Source organism: Gossypium hirsutum, chromosome D06, assembly GCF_007990345.1.
Source record: "Gossypium hirsutum isolate 1008001.06 chromosome D06, Gossypium_hirsutum_v2.1, whole genome shotgun sequence".
NCBI lineage: Eukaryota > Viridiplantae > Streptophyta > Magnoliopsida > Malvales > Malvaceae > Gossypium > Gossypium hirsutum.
This window is the reverse complement of record NC_053442.1, coordinates 2905004-2931585: the sequence shown is the minus strand read 5'-3', so window position 1 is coordinate 2931585 and position 26582 is coordinate 2905004. Positions and strand designations below refer to the sequence as shown.

Below are 26582 nucleotides of genomic sequence, written 5' to 3'. Positions count from 1 at the left end.
GATTTATAGAGGTTATAAAGTAGTCTAAAGTGATGGGATAAAGTGTTAATTGAGAAAAATTAACTCAATTGAGAGGTTAATTGAGTAGGGATGAAATTATCATTTATTGAAAGTTAAGGGAAAAATGGTAATTAACAGTATGCACTAAAACAGATTTGGACAGCAGCAGTAGGTTAACTTTGAAAATTCACCAAAAATTGTTGGAATCGAATTAGAAGATGAAAATAATATGGAATTAAAGCTTATTGAGTCTAGCTTCTCATAGAAGAAACGGTTTAATCAATGGAATTGTAAATCACGAGATATAATAGATTTTGTGAGACAAGGTCAGAATGAATTCGGGTTCCCCTGTTCTGACTTTGGAAAATAATTAAAAATTGTACAAAAATTATTATGAGTTATAATTTATATGGTTAGAATCCTTAATGAGTCTATTTTCAGAAGAAACAAATGGAAACATCATCCAAATTATGTACAATGAGATAATTAATTTTTAGTGAAGAGGGGTCGGAACTGTCAAACACTGAAACAGGGGAAATTTTAAAGAATAAACTGTACTTGTTGGCTAAACCAAAAATTCTGAAATTTTTATGGTAAGAATATATGTGAGTCTAGTTTCAGGGAAAATTAATGGATATTAATTTGGAGTTTCGTAGCTCAGGATATAAATAATTTAGTGACTGTGACTCAGTGAGACAGCTTTGAATGAACTATGAATAATAATGGAATTATAGAGAATGTTACATGTGAATATGAAATGTATTAGATTGATGATTAAATTTATTTATTTAGATCTGGAAACTTCAAATACGAAGCAAGATCGAGGAAAAGAAAAAGTTTGGGATTAGTAGATTTTTATTTACGAACAAGTGTCGAGGTAAGTTCGTGTAACTTGAATTATATTCTTAAATGCTTGAAATGTTTGTTATTGATGTGAAAATGATTTGGATGTTAATTGTATGAAAATTGATGAAACATTGATATATTTGATAAAAATGGGAGAAATTCCGGTTGAATGAAAGGAAAATTTGATGGATCTCTGAAAAGGAATTGACGGTAAAAAGGATCTAGCCCGGACGGGTGATCCTATTCTGATATAGCCCTCCCGAAGAATATGTGGAAAATGGATTTAGCCCGGACGGGTAATCCGAATTAGGGTCTGAATTTAGCTTGGACTGGTAATTCAGATCCAAGCTCATTAGAGTAATTATCATTGCAGGGGATTTAGCCTGGACTGGTAATCCCAACAATACTCTATGAGTTTATATTACAGGGGATTTAGCCTGGACTGGTAATCTCGCTGTAAGAATGAGGTTCGCGGGAGTGTGCTCTCTGAAATGGAAATGTGCGCACATGAATATGAATTGACGGACCCGAATTTGTACACTAAAGTGTACCTCTGAAAATCTATCGAAATTCCAAGTAGTTCAACGGGATAAATATGGAAAATAACAAGGGAATGGAAATCATGGAATTGATGAGCTCATCAATCATGGTATAAATTATTGATACATGAAAATTATTGGACTAATTTAAATGTTAAGTTTGAGCATGATAGGGGAATAATGTATTGAATGGATGTATGAATGTTTATTGCATTGTATGAAAAATATTAGATAAGTATAATTCTTGTTACAGGAGCTTACTAAGCACAAAGTGCTTACCCTGTTTACTTTTCCCCTATTTTGTAGTATTAAGAGCTCAGAGGTCAGATTTGGTCGGAGACGCATCACACTATCAACCTCAAGATCTCGGTATATAAAGAAGCTTTATTTTGGAAATCAATGGCATGTATAAGCTAGTAAAGTAGATGTTAATATGAAATGAATGTATGGATAGCCATTGGTATGGCTAACAAACTTTGACTTCAGTATGTGATGAGATTATCTTATGAATATTATAAATCTATCTTGAAAATATATTGAAATGGATTGGTTGTGTTGAAAAAAAAAATTCAGTAAAATCTGGTAATGCCTCGTATCCTATTCCGGCGACGGAAACGAGTAAGGGGTGTTACATTTCGCAGCACTTGCACTTGATAGCTTTTTCACAGCTTCAGAACTAGGAACAGTGCTTGTGCTAATTGAATCTATTATGTCCAAGTTCCTCACGTACAAGTTATCACTAGAAGTACGTTGAGGTGCATTCATTACATGCTCTATAATGACAATAGGAATTCCTGAAGGATCTCCAAATATTTGCATGTATTGGATTAATCGGTTGTTCACCTGTGTGCAAACAATCATTACCGGTAAACCAAGGCATATGTAAATAAAAACAATAAGCATTAAATATAAGGACTTACCCTCATTTGTGCAATACTTCGCCGATGAAGCTCAGCCCGCATAGCTGCCATCTGTGCAGGCTGCATTCCACAAGATGAATTTGGAATTGAAAAAAATTATTGTTGTTCATAGCCGATTATGTCAGCCAAGAAATAAAAACATAAATGAGTAATTACATCATCTGTTAATTTCCACAAACTTGAACCCCTCTTATGCACGATTTGGTGGGAAGACTCATCAAAACTGACATTTATGTAACGATGAGGCATGTCAACTTTGGAGTACACCATCCATATTGACCATTCAGCTCTTCGATCTTTAGCCCATTCATCACGAAGGAAGTCCAATATCCGTGTTTTACTATCCCTGGAAAGAGACTTAAGTTTTAATAAGAGGGATACTGAGCATAGCAAGCCTACATTTAGGGGAGAAAATGTCTAACGGCAAGAACAGGAAGTGAAGCTGTATGTGCTAACCTGTGGAAATTCAGGAAACTGTTCCATAAATAAAACACTTGATCACCCGATAGATTAAATATTTTAAGTACATGATCCTTCGATAAATTATGGACCAATCTATCACTTTGAAACTCTAATCTGCCATTTGCTCTCTGTTAAGAGACAAAGGTGTTATCATTTTAATATATTAAAACACAAAATTAAGAATAAGAGTACACTGTTCGATAACATAAAGCAAGGACCTCAAGACCATTTCGTGGCTTGCCTTGTGCTGAATCTTCAGAATCAACACCAACCGGTTCTTGCAGAAAGGAATCAAATAACTTCATATCGTTCATTTTGGAGGTAAATTCAGTCAAATCAACGGCATGGTTAATGGCATCACTAAGTTTTTTCAGCTCCGCAAGCAGTGTGTCACGAGCATTTAATAATGCCTTAAAAAGCATGACCTGTTTCAGATCAGTAGAAGCCACTTGATCCAGTGCCTGGTCAACCACGTAGTCGAACTATTAGTGCATTAATATTGATTATCAAGGATAACAAGAAGCTGCATTAAAGCAATACAATGAATTTCCCTTATTACCCACATAACCCACAAGAAAAAGTTTCATTAAACCCATACCACTTAAATTAAGAATTGGAAATGGATATATTAAACTCTTACAGCTTAAATAATCAAGCCTCATGAAATTCATACATTCCACTAACCATAACCCACAATTTCCACCAGTCCAATGAATAGACTAGATCCACAATAAGGTAATAAACTTTGTTCTCATGCACACACCTTGCACACTAGATTCTGAGATTATATTACAACCATAAAACATTTATCCATGCCACATTCCAGTAGTGACACCAAAAATCTATTGAATGTAATGCCACAATCAAGCAGAAGCACAAATGGGAAAGTTATGGTTAAGGGTAGTATTGCATTTCAATTTTAAAAGTTTAGAACAAACCTGAGTAGATCCGTCAATGCTTTCACCAGAAACATCATTAGTTGTAGAATAAGCAATGCTGAAATGATTCAACAGGTCAAGTTACTTCAACATATCATCAAAGCACAATTTTACTTTAATAAATGAAACCACCCCTTTCCCTTTACTTCATTTCCCACAAACAACCACCCCCGCCACCACCCTGAAAAAGGGTTCGGAAGAGGAGATGAGAGGAATATGGTTGGTGCGAAGGTTAGTCATAATTGTTTCTAGATCTGAGACAAACCTGGGTACCTTCGTGTGGACCTTGCGAGAACCAGCTTTTAGCAGAGTCGTGTGAACACTTACATCCACAAGAACAGCATGAAATGCATCAAAGTAAACAGGGCAATAAGAATGAAGTCCTAAAAGGGCTTTAGGAGGGATTGGGAATTCATGGATGGCAGCCGGGCAATAATCAGGAGAAGCCTGAAAATCAGAACTGATTAAATGCATCCCAATCAATAATGGGCAGTTTTAACTTGGAAAAAAAATTGATGAGAGAAATGAAACACATTAGCACAAGGAATATAAGTATAAACTTTAAATTTTAACCATTCATACGTAAATAGGTGTCCTCAACTTACCCATTCACCAATACAGGAGCATATAGAAGCTCAAACTTCAAGATGACAGTTGATGAGGGAGGACCCTGTTGGATAATGCTACATCAGTGCCAAAATGAGAAACAAAAGTTGACTTTCATGAACAGACAATAGCCAAATAGAATCAAAGTAGAAAAGCTTCTATACATTTCCTTTCTGAGTAGCAAAATTAGATTGAATGAAAACCCTGTCGACTTTCAGGAAGATCCAATATCATTTTTATTTTCATATGGTTGGAGCAGAGATTTTAGCATCTGTTAGCTTAGAGGCATCAGAAGCCAAAGAAAGGTTTCTGGTTGGTAACGTATTTGGTGTGCTTCCCTGTTCAAGGGAATGCAGAGCTACACAAGAAAGAGATTGGCTACCTCATTTTCAGGAATAGGTAGATCAAAGGCAACCATGATAGATAGATAAACATCCTGTCTCGCATATTTGATTCGAAAAGGCTGTGTTGCAAAACTGTTGTCCGTATCATCAATCCTCCATACTCCAAATACTTCATCAGAAACAAGACTTGCGGCTGCAACATTTTCTAATCTTATTAACAAAGAGCTGCTCTCTAAAACACTACTGCATTAAGCTTTCAGGGTGAAGTATAAAACTCATTAAATAAGTAGGAGAAAACAACAAATAGTTCAAAAAATAATTCACCATTCAACAAAATGAAAACCAATTGTCATTTTTAATTAAGAATATAAAGGACATTATATCTATTTGCTTCAACTACATCAAAATCAGTCGATGAGCTAATATAGCATACTCTTCTAGAGGGACTAGTTTAAATATAAAATGCCAGAATGCAGCTACATTTCAAAAGGTTTATAAGTTCAAAATAACTTGATTTCTAATCTTATGACGAAGTGGAAGCATTAGAAGAAAAAACAACAATTTCACCAAATAACCTTCGTATTGGACGACTCTCGTAGGTGTTCCTACAGGAGCATACTCATCATTGTCCCATCTAACAGTAAGCTTCAGTTGATACCATCTAAGCACACAAGAACCAGAAGACAATCCATATGTATAAAACTCGAAAATAAACAGAACAATGGGCGTAACCAAAAAAGAAATGTTAAGGTTTGATATCAGTTTCTTCAATGACTTCAGCGTTGGCGTGAGCAATAGGTTGAACTGGACACCTTTGCATTCAAGAATTCTTTAATCTATTGCATCCAAACTTGAATTATTATTATTATTATTATTATTTGTTTTAAAGCTAGTTTGACCAATTGAAGTCTGTTTCTATTGTAAAACAAATGGTAGACAACCTACTTGGATTGGAAACTTTACACTCAGTTATTTAATTACATTTAATCAATTTAAAGAAATTTAGCTCAAAAAGACATCAAGCTTTATTGCGACATTACTAGTGAAGATTCAAGCTTGTTGGTGTATGAATAATTTCCAAATGGCAGGGATTGTCTAGATGTAAGTAGAAAAACGGAGCTTGATTGGGATACAAGGTACGAGATTGCAACCGGAACAGCTAAAAAATTTGAATACCTTCATCACAGATGTGAAAAGTTGGTGCTCCACCGCCATGTAAAATCGAGTAAAATATTGTTAGATGAATATTTGAATCCAAAGATTTAAGACTTCAGACTTGCCAAGATTGAGTGAGACGACAATGGCCTGAACTCTGAAAGAAAGGAATACAATGAGTGTTCTTTCGAAGATAAGAGTGAACAGAAAGGGGAATAAATGAAGGGAGTGCATTTCATTACTTTCCATTGCATTTACTTTCTTTAACTTAAATAACAAATCAATTCAACTCATCATTCCCTTTTTCATCATTTAACACTTCAAGTATGAACTTACCATTTCATTACCTTTCCACACATGTTTCTTATGCATAACACACAAGACATAAGCATATCATCAACCATAGCCACAAGCTAGTGCTTTTAAACATAGCACTTTTCCCACAGTTAATAGGCATTTTGGTGAGACAAATATGAATGCACGAAGTAGTAGGTCTCATACAATATTCAGAATGGTATGTTCTTTTAAAATATTGCCGAACATGAATATTACTCTTATTTATTAGTTGAATGAATATGTGTTATGTTTCTTTTACATGACTAGGTGATAGAAAGCAAGGGAATTGATACAGGCTCCGGTGATTATTCAAGCAGCGATGCCATACGCGTGTCAGTTTTGGTTTGTATCTCATCATACTTCAAAAGCCATTTTTCTTTTATCCAATCTCTACTTTGTCTTGCTAATGTTTCTTTCATTTCTTTGGTAGAATTTGGTAGATTTGGCTGGTTCTGAGCGAATTGCTAAAACTGGAGCTGGTGGAGTACGTTTGAAGGAAGGAAAGTATATTAACAAGAGCTTAATGGTTCTTGGTAATGTAATTAATAAACTTAGTAACGGTGCAAAACAAAGGTATAGTTCTTATCATCTGTGAAGTAACTTCATTTGTGTAGGATAGAACAACCATGTTCTAACCATATGGCTTATTGACAAATACAGGGCACATATTCCTTATTGTGATAGTAAATTAACCCGCATACTCCAAACTGCTCTAGGTGGAAATGCAAAAACTTCAATTATATGTACTGTAGCACCAGAAGAGGTAGCCTTCCTTTTAGTGTGTGCCTATGGCGTGCTCACAGAGCATTTGGTTTAATTGTGATATCATATGTTCAGGTTCACGTTGAGGAAACTAAGGGAACTCTCCAGTTTGCTAGCAGAGCTAAGCGCATTACTAATTGCGCTCAAGTGAATGAGGTTTGTCCAACTTTCTTTTATTGGACCACATTACGGTCTAATTTATGGATCTCCAGCTCTAGTCTATTATATGAAAAAACAAGAATACTATTCCACTTTGCTTCTCATCATTTTTGTTTGATTTGGGATGAATTTGACATAAAACTAATCACGGTGAACCTGTTTGTAGATATTGACAGATGCAGCCTTACTGAAAAGGCAACAGTTAGAGATAGAGGACCTGCGCAGGAAGCTTCAGGTGAGGCTCAGGTCACATATACTATTAATAGTCTTAAAAAGCTAGCTAACTTTGTTTAAACTTTGTTCAGGGGTCTCGTTCTGAAGTACTGGAACAAGAGATATTAAAGCTGAGGAACGACATGCTTAAGGTTCATTAAATTTTTTTATTGTTCAACCTGCATTAGCTTCTTGTGTCACAAATTATTAGCATATACATATAATATATCTTTTGTCTACTTATATTCCAATTTGCAGTATGAACTAGAACGTGAGAAACTTGAGATGGAACTGGAAGAGGAAAGAAGATCACACAAGGAGCGCGAACAGCGTATTAGAGACCAACAGCTGAAGATCGAAAATCTAAGTAGTCTAGTTTCAGATGGTGATAGAAGTTCTAGTCAGGTACACTCTGTCTGTTTGTGGTTCCTACAAGATCAAACACCTTATCTGTGTATCCTCTAGCAACATTACTTGGAAACCAAGGCAATTTATCGAATTTGGTTTTGGTGACGGCAGGATTCCATGAAAGAAAGCCCAAAAGACGAATGCAACGACTTTAAAACCCCTTGTTTTAAAGAGACTAGCAACAACGCCTTCGTTGCCAAGCGATCAAATTATTCAGAGTTACCGGATTTCAGTCCTCTTCCAGACTCTTTTACCAATGTAGCTGATGAAGACACTTGGTTCAAAATGAATAAAGGCTACATTGCAGACCTTGATTCACTCCAAACGACTCCCGCAAGAAAAGTTCAATCATTTCCACCCCAAGATATAAACTCCTGTGAGTTGACATTCCAAGTCATTTTCTTCTTCTTGCAATTTTGGTTTTCTATTAATACCTTTTAATGTGATAAATGGTATTTGGTCATAAGAACAGCTGCATAAATTTAACTTACTTTATGAGTTGCATTGTCAGGATTGCTCAAATGATAACTACAAACTAGAACTCCAAAATCTCAAGACACAGCTAGAACTTGTCATCAAAGAGAAAGAGATTTGGTGTGCTTCCCTGTTCAAGGGAATGCAGAGCTACACAAGAAAGAGATTGGCTACCTCGTTTTCAGGAATAGGTAGATCAAAGGCAACCATGATAGATAGATAAACATCCTGTCTCGCATATTTGATTCGAAAAGGCTGTGTTGCAAAACTGTTGTCCGTATCATCAATCCTCCATACTCCAAATACTTCATCAGAAACAAGACTTGCGGCTGCAACATTTTCTAATCTTATTAACAAAGAGCTGCTCTCTAAAACACTACTGCATTAAGCTTTCAGGGTGAAGTATAAAACTCATTAAATAAGTAGGAGAAAACAACAAATCGTTCAAAAAATAATTCACCATTCAACAAAATGAAAACCAATTGTCATTTTTAATTAAGAATATAAAGGACATTATATCTATTTGCTTCAACTACATCAAAATCAGTCGATGAGCTAATATAGCATACTCTTCTAGAGGGACTAGTTTAAATATAAAATGCCAGAATGCAGCTACATTTCAAAAGGTTTATAAGTTCAAAATAATTTGATTTCTAATCTTATGACGAAGTGGAAGCATTAGAAGAAAAAACAACAATTTCACCAAATAACCTTCGTATTGGGCGACTCTTGCAGGTGTTCCTACAGGAACATACTCATCATTGTCCCATCTAACAGTAAGCTTCAGTTGATACCATCTAAGCACACAAGAACCAGAAGACAATTCATATGTATAAAACTCGAAAATAAACAGAACAATGCAAAAAAAAAAAGAAAAAAAAAGCCCCATACCCTTGCTGGAAAAGATCACCAATTAACAGGAAATAATTCAAGAATAAATTGATTTGAACACGTAAAATATACAAAATAAACATGCTATCAAAAGTAAATATCAAAATCCTTTGTTTAAATGTAAAAGTGAGAAAACAATAACAGCATTATGAAAAAAAGACCCAAACTGATCCAAAGACTTCAAAAAAAAATAAAAATGAGCAAACACCAGAGATCTACATAAACAGAAATTACGTCAATAAAATTACATCAATAACTTGACAGGAAACCGCCAGTAATCCAAAGCAACTAACATTACACTGCAAATTAAATTCATAGGATCCAACAAGAATTTCATTATGCATTTAGGCACAATAAAACATATTTGCAATTTGGGTATAAACCAAAACTTTAAAAAACAAAACAAACAAGAAGCCAGTCATATATATTAACAAAATTCATACAAAAACAAAACAAACAATAGGCCAGAATTCTCCCCCACTTTGATATTTTCGTACGTATACATTGAGAATTTGATAAAAGAAAAAGAGAAAAAAAAAGACAAGGAACAGAAGTCAAAGCTGAATTCTTCTAAATCGGTCTACCTAACAGTGAAAACATAATCATGCACTGCATATGCATACAACATGATAACACCTTGTACCATAAATGTGAAATTGTACATGCACACTATGTATGAGCTTACACAATAATGAAGCATCTTTAAAACTTGTACCTTTTGTAGTTTTAACTTACTTTTCTCTGCTTTGTCAATGTGTCAGTCTCGGTATTCAGAAGCCAAAGGTTTGCGAAAAGCTCGTTTCCTATGTCAAAACATTAATATAACATTATTCATTTAATATGAATTACAAAAATAAATTTACAATAATTATAAAAAATTTATATATTCCATAGTACACTGTTGCCTGTGCGTCGGATTCATACAAATCTCCCAAGCAGTATGCATGATTGATACAACCGTCAAATAGATCCACAAATAAATTTGGCAGGGCCTCGCTCAACTTTCTCACGATCCTAATCTTGCCAATCTACAAAAATAAGCAATTTAAGTAGAATTTAGTAACAAAACTAAATAGAATATTATCAGAAATATCGAAATCTTACTTTTCTTTCCCCGCATTCATCTGCATATTGATTGTAATGCCGGAAAACATTTGAGCAGAATCGTACAACAGCAGCAGCGGTAAGGAGTTTGTAACTATTTCGACTATAGTCATATACTTTATACAGCACCGGTTTGTTATACAAAGCATCTATCCAGTTACTCAAATTTCCATCCGAAGACTCATCTAAAGAATAATTAAAATTGTTAAGATCAATTGCTCTTCTCTTCAGGAGATAATCCAGATTGATAAGAAACCGACACTTATCAGCATCTCCCCAAATAAAAGGCGAATCAAGTAAGCACCTGGGGCTGATGTAATCCCTGTCAATGTGGACATAAACATGTAAGTAAACCCCAAAAAAACTATGAAATTAAAATAGAGATACAAAAAATCAATCAACTTACAAAAATTCAGACTTGAGACAACGAAGAAAACATCTCAGTTCAGGAGACAAATTGAAACGATCATAATCTGGCTTATCTGACCCGAACGGGTAATTTATGATGACGTCCATCAAATTTTTAAGTTCTTCAATGTCATCATTCATCTTGCTCCTTGGTCCATCTAAATTAGGTAAAACTTTTACCCGACATTGAGAACCATTCATCGTAACAAACAAACATTTAATTGGGTTTTCCGTATAAATGCTTTTACATCTACTTTTACCAGCTTTTCTAGCCCAAATACGGGCAGCATCTTGAAATATCTTTACAAAATCTTTCCTAATATAACTAAACCAGCTAGCCCTACTCCTCTTTGAGCACCTACGTTTCCAGTCACTCTTCTGTTCTTCAAAAAATTCCATTATATTTAAACAATCTTCAAACGCAAGCAGACATTTCTTTTCATGACATGCGATTTGATGACACCTGAGTAAGTCATCATCATTGGCATGTCTAATTAAGAACTCGTACATTCTAAGAGCTGCTCTCTCATCTTCATAAGTCAGAAAAGTTGAAGGAATTTCTTTATTTAAAAACTTTAAGACACCCTTGCACGTATCTGAATTATAATCATTGATAACACAGTGTGGTACATCCATAGCTGTGGGCCTACAGCAAACCAGGAACAAAAATGACCATAGAGAAGTGGGGAAGCTATGTTCAATGGAATTGTTTTCAACCAGGAAAAAAAGAAAGGGTATCAAAGCAAGCTTGGCCATTTATATAAGAATAACTATAGTATAATATAAATTGATTGCAATGTTATAGTAATTGTGTGACTATTAGACTGAATAAATAAGATTTTATTATAAATGCTCAATTAATTATGTTATAATCACATTTGAGTAAAACATTACTACTGAATAAATAAAAATATCATAGATGCAGCAATCTAAATCAAAAAGAAAACTACTAACAAAACAAGAACGTACTAATTAGCAAGCAGTAAAACTGATTTGACTGAATAAATAAAATGTACCATAGATGCTCAATTAATTATGTTATAATCAACATATGAGTATGACATTACAATTGAAAAAATCAAACTATCCCCAATGTAAATTGACGCAACCATCTAAATTAAAATAAAACTATGACCAAAATAAAACAAAAACTGTACTGACTCACAAGAAAGCAGGTTTTGCAACAGAGGCCCGTGCGTGCTCATTGGCAGTGCAAATAGGGATAGAGATGTGAGTGTCAGAAACGATTATTGAAGGGGATTCATTATGGTAATCAAGAAATGCAACACAGACAAACCAAATAAATCAGAGATCGAAGTGTATTTGGATATCAAGCCACATATAAATAAAGGGAAGGGGAGAGGTGGGGTGAACGAATCGGATCTTAGAGAAGTCTCGGTCTTCGTCCACACCTAGGACAGGGAAGAAGGATCCATTTGAGAATTTAGCTAGGGCTACTATTTGAATTAAGCCGAAGCCGGGGGAGGAATCGAATCCGCAGACAGGTCTTGTCTAATGACTTGGTTTCTCCAAGAAGAATTGAATCATAAGCATGGAATCGGGAAAGCATTGGATTTCCAACAGTAAATATTCTTTCTTTGAATGCTGTCCCTTTCTGTCGAAAGTTCCGCAATCTATGGTTGATGCCTCACTCGAACTCTATCCCATTCCCTACTTTACTTTATTCGTCCGAGCGGCCCCTCTAGGATGCGATGCGGGAAGGAAGAAGGATTTCTTTCTACCATTAAATAATTCGCAATAGTTAACCAAGCAGTAGCCGAGGGAGGTATGGAGGGGTAACGTTCCTATTTTGTACTTCCTAGCACTTAAACATTGGATTTAAAAAAAAACACACACATTCCAACGGATGGATAATGAATAATAAGAAAGTGTTGGGCAGGCCCATCTCTAAGACTTACGAATCAAAATCAGGCTTTTCTAAAGGGGTTGACAGGAGGGGTCCGGTACTCGCTTAGTGGCAAAGAGGTTCACTCAACAATTAAATATGGGCAGGATTATGCTACTGAAAGCTTTAAGCGAAGAGAAACGTTTTACCTGGAAGATTCGATTCTAACTTCGTCGTGCGAAAAATGGAGAAGTGGGTGAGGAAGCCGGATTGAGTGAGACGACAATGGCCTGAACTCTGGAAGAAAGGACGACAATGAGTGTTCTTTCGAAGATAAGAGTGAACAGAAAGGGGAATGAATGAAGGGAGTGCTTTGAGAAAGTAAAACCCTGAAAAAGAAAATGAAGGGAGTGCTTGGTTGTTTTGTATCTTACTTAGCAAAACAGAAATTGAGCGCCGCCACAAATAGAGCGAGCAGAGTGGTGGTGCTGGTATTTGGTGATGGAGGTTGAGGGCAATGGTGATGGGTTTAATAATGGGTGGAGCTTCGGAAAATGATAGTAATGAGCGTGTGTTGATTTTCGTAAGGTAATGGGTGAATGGCTCTTGTGATGGTGAGGGATGAGGGTTGAAGATGATTCGAACGGTAAGACCGTGAAGGGTTTTTAGAATTTGCAGAGAGTTGAAAATGAAGAGTTCTCTCACTCACTCTCTCTCTCTCCCTCTTTTCTATGATTTTTCTGTGTTATTATTATTATTATTATTATTTTGAAGGAAAAAGCTAATTCGTTGCATTGCAGGTACATGCTGGTCTGTTGTCATTCAGGTACAGATGATTCATTATACAAGCCTAGGCAGGGACAAACGGCAAAGGAAATGAGACACAATGGGCGTAACCAAAAAAGAAATGCTAAGGTTTGATATCAGTTTCTTCAATGACTTCAGCGTTGGCGAGAGCAATAGGTTGAATTGGACACCTTTGCATTCAAGAATTCTTTAATCTATTGCATCCAAACTTGAATTATTATTATTTATTTTAAAGCTGGGTTTTTTACAAAAATATTATAAAAAAAATAAAAATTTACCAAAATATTACAACTTTTTTTTATTTACCAAAATATATAAACTTTTTTTTTTATTTACCAAAATATATAAAATAAAAATAAAAAAAAACTGACACAGCCTGATCACCCCAATGCCATTGGCGGCACCAAAGGTGCCAATGCCATTGGCGGCACCAATGTGCCAAAGGATTAAAATGTGACCACTTGTAGTTTCAAGGACCTGACATGCAAATTTACCATTTTAAATTTTGGAAGTGAATTGCTGCTGTTGTGCGCACTAAAAGTGAAATGTGGCTAATTGCCTTCTAAGCCCTCCTTATTTATTATTTACTTTTTATTTCCTTCAACTCACTTTTTTGTTTAATAAACAAGCCCTCAACCTATTTTTGTAGTTAAATAAGCTCTTAATCTATGATTTTTACTCATAAAAGCCATTTATTTTATTATTAAAGTAAATATATTTTACCTAAAGTAAAGCTATTTAAAAAAGTATAAACTAATTCGCATTTTATGTATTATTTTCGTAATTTGATGAGAATAGTTTATTTAAAAAATTTACTAAATTTGATGTGAATAGTTATAATTATACTTTATTTTTTCTATTTGGGTTACATTTATAGGTGATCAGTTTTATTATTACTTATAGTTAAGTGATAATTAAGATATTTAAAATTCTAATTAAGTAATAATTCTATTTTAATTTAATAAACTATTCTCATTTAATAACTATATTTTAAATTAATAGAAATATCAGACATGCCTTATTGAAAAATCAGAAGTAATAATAAAATTGATCACCTATAAATATAACCCAAATAGAAAAAATAAAGTATAATTATAAACTATTCTCATCAAATTTAGTAATTTTTTTAAATAAACTATTCTCATCAAATTACGAAAATAATACTTAAAATGCGAATTAGTTTATACTTTTTTAAATAGTTTTACTTTAGGTAAAATATATTTACTTTAATAATAAAATAAATGGCTTTTATGAGTAAAAATCATAGATTAAGAGCTTATTTAACTACAAAAATAGGTTAAGGGCTTGTTTATTAAATAAAAAAGTGAGTTGAAGGGAATAAAAAGTAAATAATAAATAATGAGGACTTAGAAGGCAATTAGCCACATTTTAATTTTATTGCGCACAACAGGAGCAATTCACTTTCAAAATTTAAAATGGTAAATTTGCATGTCAGGTCCTTGAAACTACAAGTGGTCACATTTTAGTCCTTTGGCACATTGGTGCCGCCAATGGCATTGGGGTGATCAGGCTGTGTCAGTTTTTTTTGTTTTTTATATATTTTGGTAAATAAAAAAAAGTTTATATATTTTGGTAAATAAAAAAAAAGTTGTAATATTTTGGTCAATAAAAAAAAAGTTGTAATGTTTTAGTAAATTTTTATTTTTTTTATAATATTTTTGTAAAAAACCCTTTTAAAGCTAGTTTGACCAATTGAAGTCTGTTTCTATTGTAAAACAAATGGTAGACAACCTACTTGGATTGGAATATTTCATTCCCAATAATTATTTCTAAGTAACTTTACACTCAGTTATTTAATTACATTTAATCAATTTAAAGAAATTTAGCTCAATAAGACATCAAGCTTTATTGCGACATTACTAGTGAAGATTCAAGCTTGCTGGTGTATGAATAATTGCCAAATGGCAGGGATTGTCTAGATGTAAGTAGAAAAACGGAGCTTGATTGGGATACAAGGTACGAGATTGCAACCGGAACAGCTAAAAAATTTGAATACCTTCATCACAGATGTGAAAAGTTGGTGCTCCACCGCCATGTAAAATCGAGTAAAATATTGTTAGATGAATATTTGAATCCAAAGATTTCGGATTTCAGACTTGCCAAGATTGAGTGAGACGACAATGGCCTGAACTCTGAAAGAAAGGAATACAATGAGTGTTCTTTCGAAGATAAGAGTGAACAGAAAGGGGAATAAATGAAGGGAGTGCTTTGAGAAAGTAAAACCCTGAAAAAGAAAATGAAGGGAGTGCTTTGGGCCTATTTTGTTTATTTTTTAACAAGCCTGGTAGCTTTTTATTATTATTATTTAAACTTTGTTTGCTTTTGATAAATAAAATCTAGTCCATTTTATAATAAAAATTGACTTTAAGTTTAAAAAATTAAATCACTTCTATTACATTTTTTAATTATTTAAATTTTGTATTAAATAAATATATAATGTTTAGGGTAAATGTATATATAATTTTTTGTAATTATAAAAAGTTACAATTTTATGAGTAATTTGTGAAAATTTTAGTTATGTTATTAAAAGTATATAGATTTAATATTATATTACTATTGTTAAGTAAAATAATATTATTATAATAAATTTTGTTAAATAACCTAAAACTACAATACAAGCGTCTCTAATTTCTACTTATTTTTATTAAAAACTTGAACAATGATTAAAAAAAATTGAAATGATGATGCATTTTAAAAAATTGAAAAGACTAAACAATGCCTAAAACCTTCATAAAAGTATTGAAAACATATATTTCGCTCAATCCGAAAATGAATTGAACACTTGGAAGGATTGATTGATCCAGATTGCAAGGATGTTGTGGGAAATATTGTTATCTACTACTTCTGAAACCATCCTTTTTTGCTTAATTTATGGAAACACACCTAGTAAGGAAGGGGAATTTCTTAAGGTTTTTTTATTTTTTCGGAGGGTGGGTGTCAGGCTGTGACTGACTGGGCTCAGTGGATTTCTTGATTTAATTTTTATTGTCTATGCGCAGCCCGTTTTGACTTTTTTGGACTGACCTTTATTTGTTTTCTTTAGTTTATTTCTTAAAAAAGTCCAGTTGGTTTATTCAAAAAAATAATCAGGATAATTAAGAACGTAAAAAAAGACATAAATATTTTTAAATTTCAATATAATTAAAAATTAAAAATTTTAATTAAATATATAAATTATTTAAAGTTGTTAGTATTAGAAAGTGGAAGTTCTACAAATAAAATATAATCAATTCAATATTTATATAATAAATGCATGATCAGTTTTTGAATATTGACTTCTTTATACAATATTATCTTGATTTACATAAAATAATTTACAAAGATTGATGTAAATTTGAATATTTTCTCGATTAAAAATTTATTACTTTTATTTATAACTTTTTATTATTAAGAAAAAAAAGTGTTTAAAGAATAAAAAATGTATAAATATTTAGAAACCAAAATCAATTCTACTAATTAATGGATGTAAGTCGATTGAGTATTATTGTCAATGCAGGAACATGATCGGGAACATACATCCATATGGGGTGACTTTTTTTTCAGAAAATATTATTATTAATAGTAATCATGGACAACGATAGAACCAAGACATAAGATATAGTACAAACGATAAATAAATCCCCACAAACCAATATCCAATTACACAAACAAGTTCAAAGTTTCAAACAAGATAATTGACAGTGTCCTCAAAGTTTTTCCTTCACCATCAACATGGGTCATACCAATATCCAATTACACAAACAAGTTCTTCCTTCACCTTTATTTAGGGCAACAAAATATTATAAAAATAGAAGCAACTATTTGGGGTAAAGCAAGCCTTTGCTTAAAATTCTCGGCCCAAAGCTAACGGAACTTGAGTTCTAGTTCCCTAAAGGTGCTAGAAGCCTCGTACCAATTCAAAACAAGAAGCAGAGCACGCCACATAGTCCTAACAAGACTAAGTCCACTCATTCATCTCGGAAAAAGGAACACATTTTCACAAAACGCAAATAAGACGCCTGATTCGACTTCTTTGTACCTTAGAATTACCCAAAAGTTCAATGCTCATTATCAGCTTCTTAGTGACAACTGACAACAAGAGCAAACAAAATGCAATGACAAGCAGTACTGGCAAATGAAAAATCAGTCAATTTACAAGGATAGGATTAATTATGAGGGCACCAACCTTCATTCAGAGCAAACCAAATATAATGACAAGCAGCATTGGCAAATGCTTAATCAGTCACTTTCCAAGGATAGAAATAATTATGATGTGAACGGGGGCTCTAACATTCATTTAGGGAAACAACATATCATCAAAATAGAACCCAAAGCTAACGGATCTTGAGTTCTAGTTCCCTAAAGGTGCTAGGAGCCTCGTACCCATTCAAAACAACAAGGAGAGCACGACACATAGTCCTAACAAAACTGAGTCCACTCATTCATCGTGGAAAAAGGAAGACATTTTCACACAACGACCCGACTTCTTTGTATCTTAGCATTACTCAAGTTTTATACAGGAAGTTCAAGGATAGAAATAATTACCATATGAAGGGGGCTCTAACCTTCATTTAGGGCAACAATATATCATCAAAATAGAAGCAACTATTTGGGGTATAGCAAGCCTTTGGTTAAAATTCTCTGCCCAAAGCTAACGAACTTCAGCTCCAGTTCCCTAAAGGTGCTAGGAGCCTCGTACCCATTCAAAACAACAAGAAGAGCACGACACATAGTCCTGACAAAACTGAGTCCACTCATTCATCTTGGAAAAAGGAACACATTTTCACACAACGACTCGACTTCTTTGTACCTTAGCATTACTCAAGTTTTATACAGGAAGTTCAAGGCTCATTATCAGCTTCTTAGTGACAACAAGAGCAAACAAAATGCAATGACAAGCATTACTGGCAAATGAAAAATCAGTCAATTTACAAGGATAGGAATAATTATGATGGCACCAACATTCATTTAGAGCAAACCAAATATAATGACAAGCAGCATTGGCAAATGCATAATCAGTCACTTTCCAATGATAGAAATAATTACCATGTGAAGGGGGCTCTAACCTTCATTTAGGGCAACAATATATCATCAAAATAGAAGCAACTATTTGGGGTATAGCAAGCCTTTGGTTAAAATTCTCTGCCCAAAGCTAACGAACTTCAGTTCTAGTTCCCTAAAGGTGCTAGGAGCCTCGTACCCATTCAAAACAACAAGAAGAGCACGACATATAGTCCTAACAAAACTGAGTCCACTCATTCATCTTGGAAAAAGGAAGACATTTTCACACAACCACTCAGACTTCTTTGTACCTTAGCATTACTCAAGTTATATACAGGATGTTCAAGGCTCATTATCAGCTTCTTAGTGACAACAAGAGCAAACAAAACGCAAAGACAAGCAGTACGCGCAAATGAAAAATAAGTCAATTTACAAGGATAGGAATAATTATGATAGCACTAACCTTCATTTAGAGCAAACCAAATACAATGACAAGCAGCATTGGAAAATGCATAACCAGTCACTTTCCAAGGATAGAAATAATTATGATGTGAAGGGGGGCTCTAACCTTCATTTAGGGCATCAATATTGTAGGATTAACGGATCCAAATGAAGCAGAGGTTCTATATCCATCCACATCAGCTGCATAAATCCCTCCATGCCCGTTGCGCCACATTCTGAATATAAGGTACTCAAAACAATTAAGCGTAATGCTGTGCCAAACCATACACCACTTGTCATTGCCCAAATGAATCAGCGGGGCACCCACAGGGGCAGTCACTGGTTGATGTAATGAAAATTCTGTTAACCACTTGACGGGCAACCATTTCTTATCCTGCACATCATACGCCTTCCAAGAACAGATCTCGTCAGAAATCTCATGGAAAACATACAGCACATTGCCCACGATTCCGACTGTGGGAGACCAGTAAGGAAATTTTGGATCGAGGCAAACCCATGATTTATCATTATAGTAATAGGCGTAAAGAGATTTATATCTATCGCCAGAGAAGTGCACCAAAATCCGAGATCGGGAAGAATCTAGGAGAACAGGGCGACTTACTCCTGAATATTCCGCAATAGAAGGGACGCACAATGGAACCCAACTATCCCCACTTATATCGTAAATCTCGCTAAAACAATCACGGGATCCCTTGAAGACGTAAATCTTTCCTTGTGCAGCAAGAGCCTCGGGAAGACCCCGAGGGTACAGCATAGAACTAACTGTTCTCCACCCACGTTCAGCGTGCTTAAAATCAAAGCGGAAAACATGGTTTAATGAACGAAGGATACCACCCCGAAGGATCTTTCCCCCAATGGTGTAAACGTGGTTGCCACAGGTAACCACAGTGGCACCAAGAGGGACATCAGGTGGCGTCGTACTCAAAACGTCAGAGATTTCACCTCTTTCCAGATCCAAAAAGTGCATATCAGTCCTGCGTTTACCTTCGGTATCCCGCTGTGTCTTATCGAGGAAAAACAAGCCCTTGATCTCTCCATCTCGTTGTCGCGCATCAAAGTAACTCGAGCAATTACGAGTATTGCCGCTCATGGTTCACCTGCTTTGTTTTCAGTTTTAGGGTTTAGTTTCTGGCTAATGGGATGATAGGCATGGCCTTTGGCTCTAGATAGGAGTGTTGTTGCTTGGGTCAATAAGTTTTGCAATCCGATCTAATGGTCCCGACCTTAGCATGGTTTAATTTCTCTAGAATATTTTAATTTTGAGTTGACTATTGGGTTCTATTTTTAAGCCGTAACCATATAAGTTCGTTATGTGTTGGGGCCCAATTCGGTTCAAACTTAGATCATTTTTTAATATTAAAATTCAGACTCAAACTCATATTGAATATTTCGCATAAATAAATTTTAAAACTTTTTACCTGAATGATTATAAATTAAATAATAAATATATAAGTTTATTTTTTTCTTATTTTTATTTTCATTTTAAAATTCATACTAAATATAAGTTCATCTACTCTTATTACTCTGATTTGAAGTCGGTATAAATGTAATAATATTTTCTATTATTTTAAAATATCAAATCTTTAAATTAGTTTAAGCACGTCTTAGGGTTTTTTTCTGTTCTATCGATAAAAGAATGTTATTGTTCAAAAAATTTTAGGCTTTTAAATCATACCAAAAGAAAGGATTTATCAAAACAAAGACGATGGAAGATGATCCAACAAGACTCAATATTGTTGATGAAATTTAGAGGCAAGAAGATGATGATGAAAGAAAAGAAGAATACAATTTTTGTATGGTGCGAAGAGTATTAAAATATAGTGTCGTACACTTTCCTTCAAAAAAAATTTACCATTTGGCGCCACAATGGTCAGAAAGTCGTTAAAGTTATCGTTGAGGGAAAGTGCATCCAGCTGGGTGCGCATTCACATTCTCTCTCCTAAAATCGACATATTTCTCCAATTAAAATTAAAATCAGCCTAAAAGTCTAATAAAAAAATAAAAACGGCCTAAAGGCCTTATTTAGCCAATGAACTACAAGCTTGTCAATCTCACAAAAAAAAAAGATTGAAAAAAAAACTTGGGAAGTCCAATAAAGAAAATTGAGGCATTAAATTCAGTAATAAATCGTTATTTAAGGAAAATTAATAACATGATAAGTCCAAAATAATAATGACTCCAAAACAAAATAATTATTATTATGTAAATAAATATGATGTAAATAATCATTTATATCGTAACACCCCTAACCCGTATCTGTTGCCGGAATAAGGTTACGGAGCATTACCAATATAACTACTGGATAGTATGATAGATCTCCGACAAGCTTCCAACACAATCGAGATTCGGATAATCTGAAAAGTAAAGGAAAGACAACTATATAAGTAATGAATGCTTAGTAAAATCGTATAAACTTTAGTCATATCAATCCATTTCAAATATAAAATTTATACATATCGAGAAAAATCCTATATCGATACCACAAGATTCATGAATCCATATTCAACAACTTACAAAGTGAATAAATCCACAGCATCCAATATACAATCATCCTTAGCATAATAGGATTTTATAAAAATTTAAACCCTTTCAGATTTTCTTATTTTCATTTGCATTTCATTACTTTCCATTGCATTTACTTTCTTTAACTTAAATAACAAATCAATTCAACTCATCATTCCCTTTTTCATCATTTAACACTTCAAGTATGAACTTACCATTTCATTACCTTTCCACACATGTTTCTTATGCATAACACACAAGACATAAGCATATCATCAACCATAGCCACAAGCTAGTGCTTTTAAACATAGCACTTTAGAATTAACCACATGATAAACCATTTCATAAGAAATTACATAATTTAAATCCTGCCACTCTTTCATGAACACAAGCATATTTCCATTTGGGCAATTACCATTACAATGCATAACCTATAAATTAACATGGCATGATCCAACCAAAACTTGGCCAATGCCTAAGCATTCACACCAAACATGTTAGCATACATGATACGAATCATAAACACATTAACATGAATAGCCATTTAATTTCAACATGTATCACTTGAATCTATTACTCATATTAACTTACATAATTTCCATTTATCACCATATCAAGGATATTCATATAGTTTCATGTCTTAATTCATATCGTTTTCTTTACCATTCCATTTTCATAACACATAACACGTAAGACATAAACATAACATCACTTAAATCACACTTTTCATAATCATGAATGTTCTTACTTGAATCATTGATACATCATACTTTTCCATAAATGTCGTAGTGAAATTAATCGAAACATTTACCGGTTCATCCCTTTTCATGCCCGTTGTACCACTTAGAATAATACCGGATATGCAGGAAAGCTCACACGAGCTGTAAAATGGGTTTGCTCACACAAGCTGTCGTCGAAATGTAAGCTACACGATGCTGCTCACACAAGCTGTCGAGTATTCGCAACTAATGCCGAACCTCAGCCATCGGTAGGACATTCAAGACTAGCACCCGAAACATGGTAACCTGGGTCTGCTCATACAAGCTATCAGTCGAAACATAGCCACATAGTGCTGCTCACACAAGCTGTCAAGTAACCGCAATACATGTTGAAAACTCAACCACTGGTAAGACATTCAGGGCCAGCACCCGAAACACGGTAACCCTAATGACATTTCATTTGTATCCTATATATTACTAAGGTTCAAACGGGACTCGATAGTCGTCGTAAGTCGTTAAATTTCCCTCGTTTCATTAAAGGATAAATTATATAATAACATATATATATATCGATTCATTTAAAATGAAATTCATATAATAACATTCAATTTAATCAATAATATACATAGTACAGTTTATACTAACTTACTTGGCTAAATTGCGGAAATACTAAAGTTTAGGGGCATTTTGGTAATTTTATATTTTTCTTGATTTTCCTCTCGATCTTGATCTAGATTAATAATTTCATTCAATTTATTAATTTAGACAGTAAAATAATATATTTTATGTAATTTAGTCATTTTAGACATTTTTACAAAATTACCTGTAAAGTTTTACTTTTGTTCAATTTAGTCCCTGAGCCCAAAATATGCAAATTAACCATTTTTACTCAAAATTGATCCTAGACAAATACTCATTGTATCCAAAAAATCCCATTCATTCAATAATTTCACATCAAATCCTTGCATTTTTTCTATTTTAACAATTTAGTCCCATATCAGAAAATTCATCAAAAATAACTTAATAAAATACTTTTAAATAACAACTAATATCTCAAATTCATAATTTAACACCAAAAATAACAAGGCTCATCAATGGCAACATTCAAAATCTTTAACAGTTTCAAAATCGAAGGTACATGCTAGCTGGACCTAATTGCAACGATCTCAAAAACATAGAAATTAAAAGAAATGGATGAAAAATTGTGATAGCCCGTTTTTAGTGAAATTGAAATAGTAGTTTTGGGACTACAAATTTGAGTTTGAAAATTTTATTTTAATATTATTTTGTGATCTACAGCATGGTAGTATAATCGTATAAAAATTTCGTTAAGAAATTTTAACGTTTACATGTTCAATTTAACAAAAAAGATTAAATCGCGTAAAGTGAAAAAGTTTTGTTCTATTAGCTAAAGGTGTTAAATAGCTATAGAACTTTAAAGTGGAGGTCCTTATATGGTAATTAGACCATTAAATGAATTAGTGGATGTGTATGGTTTGGCAATTATGAAAATTTTAAAGTTAGGTAAGGGTAATTTAGTAATTAGGTGATTAAAGGTTAAATTAATAAAAGAAATAAGCTATCATCTTTCTCCCATTTCGTTTGTGCTGGTTGAATATCACCATTGGAGAAGAGAAAAATTTTGTTCAAGCTATCCCTTGTATTTTGGTTTCGTTTTTATTGATTTTTATGTTTCCAAGATCGTTGTAGCTTAACCTAGCTAACCCCGACTAATATGCAAAACTAGTGAATAGTTTGAGATTTTCCATTGATGAATAAGTTAGGGTTTTGAAGTTTAATGGAAAAAAATGAATCTTTGTTATGAGTTAAGCATCTTTTGTTAAGTAATTTTTGATGAAATTGTCAATTAGGGGTTAAATTGAGAAATATGAAAATTGTGTGGTAAATGTGTGAAATTGTGAACTTTATGGGCTGCTATAAGCCTTATAAGATTTGGCTAGGCATGGGTAGGAGTGAAATTGCATGAATTTCATTTTACGAGCCTATGGATTAAATTGTAAAGAAGTCAAATGTATAGGGGCAAAATGGTAATTTTACCAAAACATATTTTGATTGAATTGAATAGAATGAGGCTTAAATTAATTAAATTTGATTATATAGATCAAGAAAAGCAACGTACAAATTTATATCGTGGAAAAGATAAAGTATTGGAATAAACGATCGTTTTTCTCTATACGAGTTTGAGGTAAGTTCGTATGTTTAATAAGTATTAAATTATATTTGATTTAAATGTTTTATTATTATATTCTTGATGATACGACTTCACAGAAATATTCGATGAAGTTTCAGCGACTTATGGATCCCGGTTGAACCTTAGGAATAGATAGGACACAAATGACATGTCATTATGGGTTACCGTGTTTTGGGTGCTGGTCTCGTACGTCCTACCGGTGGCTGAGTTTTAGGCATGTGTTGTGGCTACTTTACAGCTTGTGTGAGCAACATCGTGTAACTACGTCTTGACTGACAACTTGTGTGAGTAGACCTAGTTATGGCTTGAGAGTGAGCATCGATATGAGATATGAGATATGAGATTGTAGTGGTTTCGACCATGTATTGGCACGTAGTGTGCTTGTTACCCACGTATCCGATATTATTCCAAGTGGTTCAATGGGCACAATATTGTTACGAGGTTATACGAGTTTGATACGAACTAGTACATGTATTTTTGTGAAATACGAGAAGTGGTTTATATTTGATATATAAATAAATGGCTAACATGATTGTTGATTATGTGTTAGGCTTTGGGCCAAAATGAGTTGTATTATGCCTTAATTTTACTTACCTAAATTGTGGTTGAATGGTAAGTTGTATTTTTAGTTATACGAACTTACTAAGCTTAATTGCTCACTCGGTGTTATTTTTTGTGTTTTATAGTGTTTCGGAAGCTTGTTCGAATTGGAAGTTGTCGGAGATCTCATCACACTATCTATTGGCTATTTTGGTACTTTTGGCTAAATATTTGCTTTAATGGCATGTATAGGTCTTTTTGGCTAATGGTAGTCTATATGTTTTGTTTTGTTTTAGCCATTTGAATTGGCTTGTATTGTGGATATATATTTTGCTATGTAAATATGTAAATGGCCTTATTATGTGCGGTGTATGGTTGCCATGTGAATGTCTTGTTGTGAATTGGTAATTTGGGTATCAAATTGTTGAGTTTGATACATGTTAAGTTTTAGGCACAATGGTGCATATATGTGTTTGACCATTTAGGTAGATTTTGGAGACATAGTTGGCATGTTTTAAATGGCCAATTGAAGTGCCTATAAATATCATGGTTGTATGTGATGTTATAACATGTTATAAGCTTGATGTTGGTTGGTTTTGAATGCCTAATTATGTCATGGTCATATGCAAATTTTTGTGTTTAGGTTGGTACCAATTTGGGTGAGAAATATGGCTTGTAAAATTACTTATTTTTGTCCATACGGGCAGAGACGCGGGCGTGTATCTATTTTTGTCCACACGGGCAAAGACACGGGCATGTGTAACATACAGCCAAGTGACACGGTCGTGTGCCCCCAGCAATTTCTAAAGGAAGCTAGTCAGTAGCTTCACACAGCCTAGCATATAAGCGTATGGCTTGGCCGTGTGGCACAAGTCAATTTACCCTCCAGTTTTCACACGGCCTGGCACACGGGCATGTGAGGCTATTTCGAATGGCACACGGCTTGACACACAAGCATGGTTTGGCCGTGTAACCTAAGTCAGTGAGTTACACATGCTGGGACACAGCTGTGTCCCTATTTTAAATGCCCACATGGCCTGAGACACGGGCGTGCGTCCTCTGTATTTTAAAAAATTTTAATGTTTTTCGAAAAATTCCTTAAGTGCTCGGTTTAGTCCGACTTATTTTTAATGTTTATTTTGGGCCTCAAGGGCTCGTATTATGGACTATATGATTGATTGTGATTGGTTTTTTATTTGAATGTGAGATGAAAATGAAATGTTTGTTTGTTCAATTGTAAGTCCGGTAATGCCCCGTAACCCTGTTTCGGTGTCAAATACGAGTTAAGAGTGTTACAAAAACGACTTACCATGTATCATCCAAAGAAGAATCGAAGCTTGAAGCTTTTCCCATGGTGAATTCGGTGGTGAACAACCAAAATGAAGAAGAAAACTTTATGTTTTCTTATTTTAATATTATTATATTATTTTAATATTAAAAATAATATATAAAACATATATAAAATTAAAGGAAATTAAACTTTAATCGTCCACCTTTTTAAGAATAGGTGATTTACCCATGAAGGCCATCCAATAATGATTCTTTAATCAATTAACACCTTTAAACTAATAGCGAATGACTTTTTCAACTTTTACGATTTACTCCTTTTCACTTAATTAACTATCGAGACATTAAAATTTTTCAATGAAATTTTAATACCACCTTAATGACATTTCGTAAATATTTATAAAAATATATATGGCTCGATTTATAGAAATGAGGTCCCGATACCTCATTTTCTAAAACCACTTGACCTTAAGGTCTTACCACTTGAACTTTATAAATCCCTTATATAACATAAATTATCAAATTAAAAACCTTTTTAAAATCACATTTGACTTGTAAATATTAAATAATAATATTTACAAACTTACTCATCAAATTTAGTGGCCCCAAAACAACTGTTTCCGACACCACTGAGAAACGGA

At 33.7% G+C, this 26582-nt stretch overlaps 4 protein-coding genes across 18 annotated transcripts; 1 reads left to right on the top strand and 3 right to left on the bottom strand.

Moving 5' to 3' along the window:
• Positions 1–1970: 1970 nt before the first annotated feature.
• Positions 1971–5870, bottom strand: LOC107902844 (uncharacterized). The gene is made up of 11 exons (XM_041096409.1): positions 5832–5870; positions 5231–5357; positions 4694–4905; positions 4311–4375; positions 3971–4165; positions 3706–3763; positions 2986–3228; positions 2762–2895; positions 2462–2651; positions 2306–2365; positions 1971–2228 (listed from the first exon to the last, which is right to left on the bottom strand). The coding sequence occupies exons 1-11, from the start codon at positions 5868–5870 to the stop codon at positions 1983–1985; spliced, it is 1569 nt and encodes a 522-aa protein (XP_040952343.1). The 3' UTR covers positions 1971–1982.
• Positions 5871–6249: 379 nt separating this feature from the next.
• On the top strand, positions 6250–8192 carry LOC107902843 (kinesin-like protein KIN-7N). The gene is made up of 9 exons (XM_041095010.1): positions 6250–6324; positions 6414–6488; positions 6577–6719; positions 6807–6909; positions 6984–7064; positions 7234–7302; positions 7373–7432; positions 7539–7685; positions 7800–8192. Exons 1-9 carry the CDS (start codon positions 6283–6285, stop codon positions 8127–8129), a joined length of 1050 nt encoding a protein of 349 aa, XP_040950944.1. The 5' UTR covers positions 6250–6282; the 3' UTR covers positions 8130–8192.
• A 50-nt stretch (positions 8193–8242) lies between these two features.
• On the bottom strand, positions 8243–13125 carry LOC107907292 (uncharacterized). 9 transcript variants are annotated; one of them, XR_005914394.1, is made up of 8 exons: positions 12846–13123; positions 11731–12708; positions 10564–11211; positions 10158–10479; positions 9951–10081; positions 9769–9856; positions 8874–8959; positions 8243–8491 (listed from the first exon to the last, which is right to left on the bottom strand). XR_005914394.1 is itself a non-coding variant. In XM_041095007.1 (7 exons), exons 3-6 carry the CDS (start codon positions 11199–11201, stop codon positions 9811–9813), a joined length of 1137 nt encoding a protein of 378 aa, XP_040950941.1. In that variant the 5' UTR covers positions 11202–11211; positions 11731–12708; positions 12846–13123; the 3' UTR covers positions 8243–8491; positions 9789–9810. The 9 variants fall into 9 exon arrangements, 7 of the variants coding, with proteins under 7 accessions (XP_040950941.1, XP_040950943.1, XP_040950942.1 ...); XR_005914393.1 differs by having other exon boundaries at positions 9789–9856; XM_041095007.1 differs by lacking the exon at positions 8874–8959 and having other exon boundaries at positions 9789–9856.
• Positions 13126–14976: 1851 nt separating this feature from the next.
• On the bottom strand, positions 14977–19905 carry LOC107907291 (putative F-box/kelch-repeat protein At2g29820). Of its 7 annotated transcripts, none has more exons than XM_016834605.2 (2): positions 18788–19905; positions 14977–15371 (listed from the first exon to the last, which is right to left on the bottom strand). In XM_016834605.2, the coding sequence occupies exon 1, from the start codon at positions 19769–19771 to the stop codon at positions 18794–18796; it is 978 nt and encodes a 325-aa protein (XP_016690094.2). In that variant the 5' UTR covers positions 19772–19905; the 3' UTR covers positions 14977–15371; positions 18788–18793. The 7 variants fall into 7 exon arrangements, with proteins under 7 accessions (XP_016690094.2, XP_016690096.2, XP_016690091.2 ...); XM_016834607.2 differs by lacking the exon at positions 14977–15371 and adding an exon at positions 15956–16122; XM_016834602.2 differs by lacking the exon at positions 14977–15371 and adding an exon at positions 16858–17307.
• Between the last annotated feature and the right edge of the window lie 6677 nt (positions 19906–26582).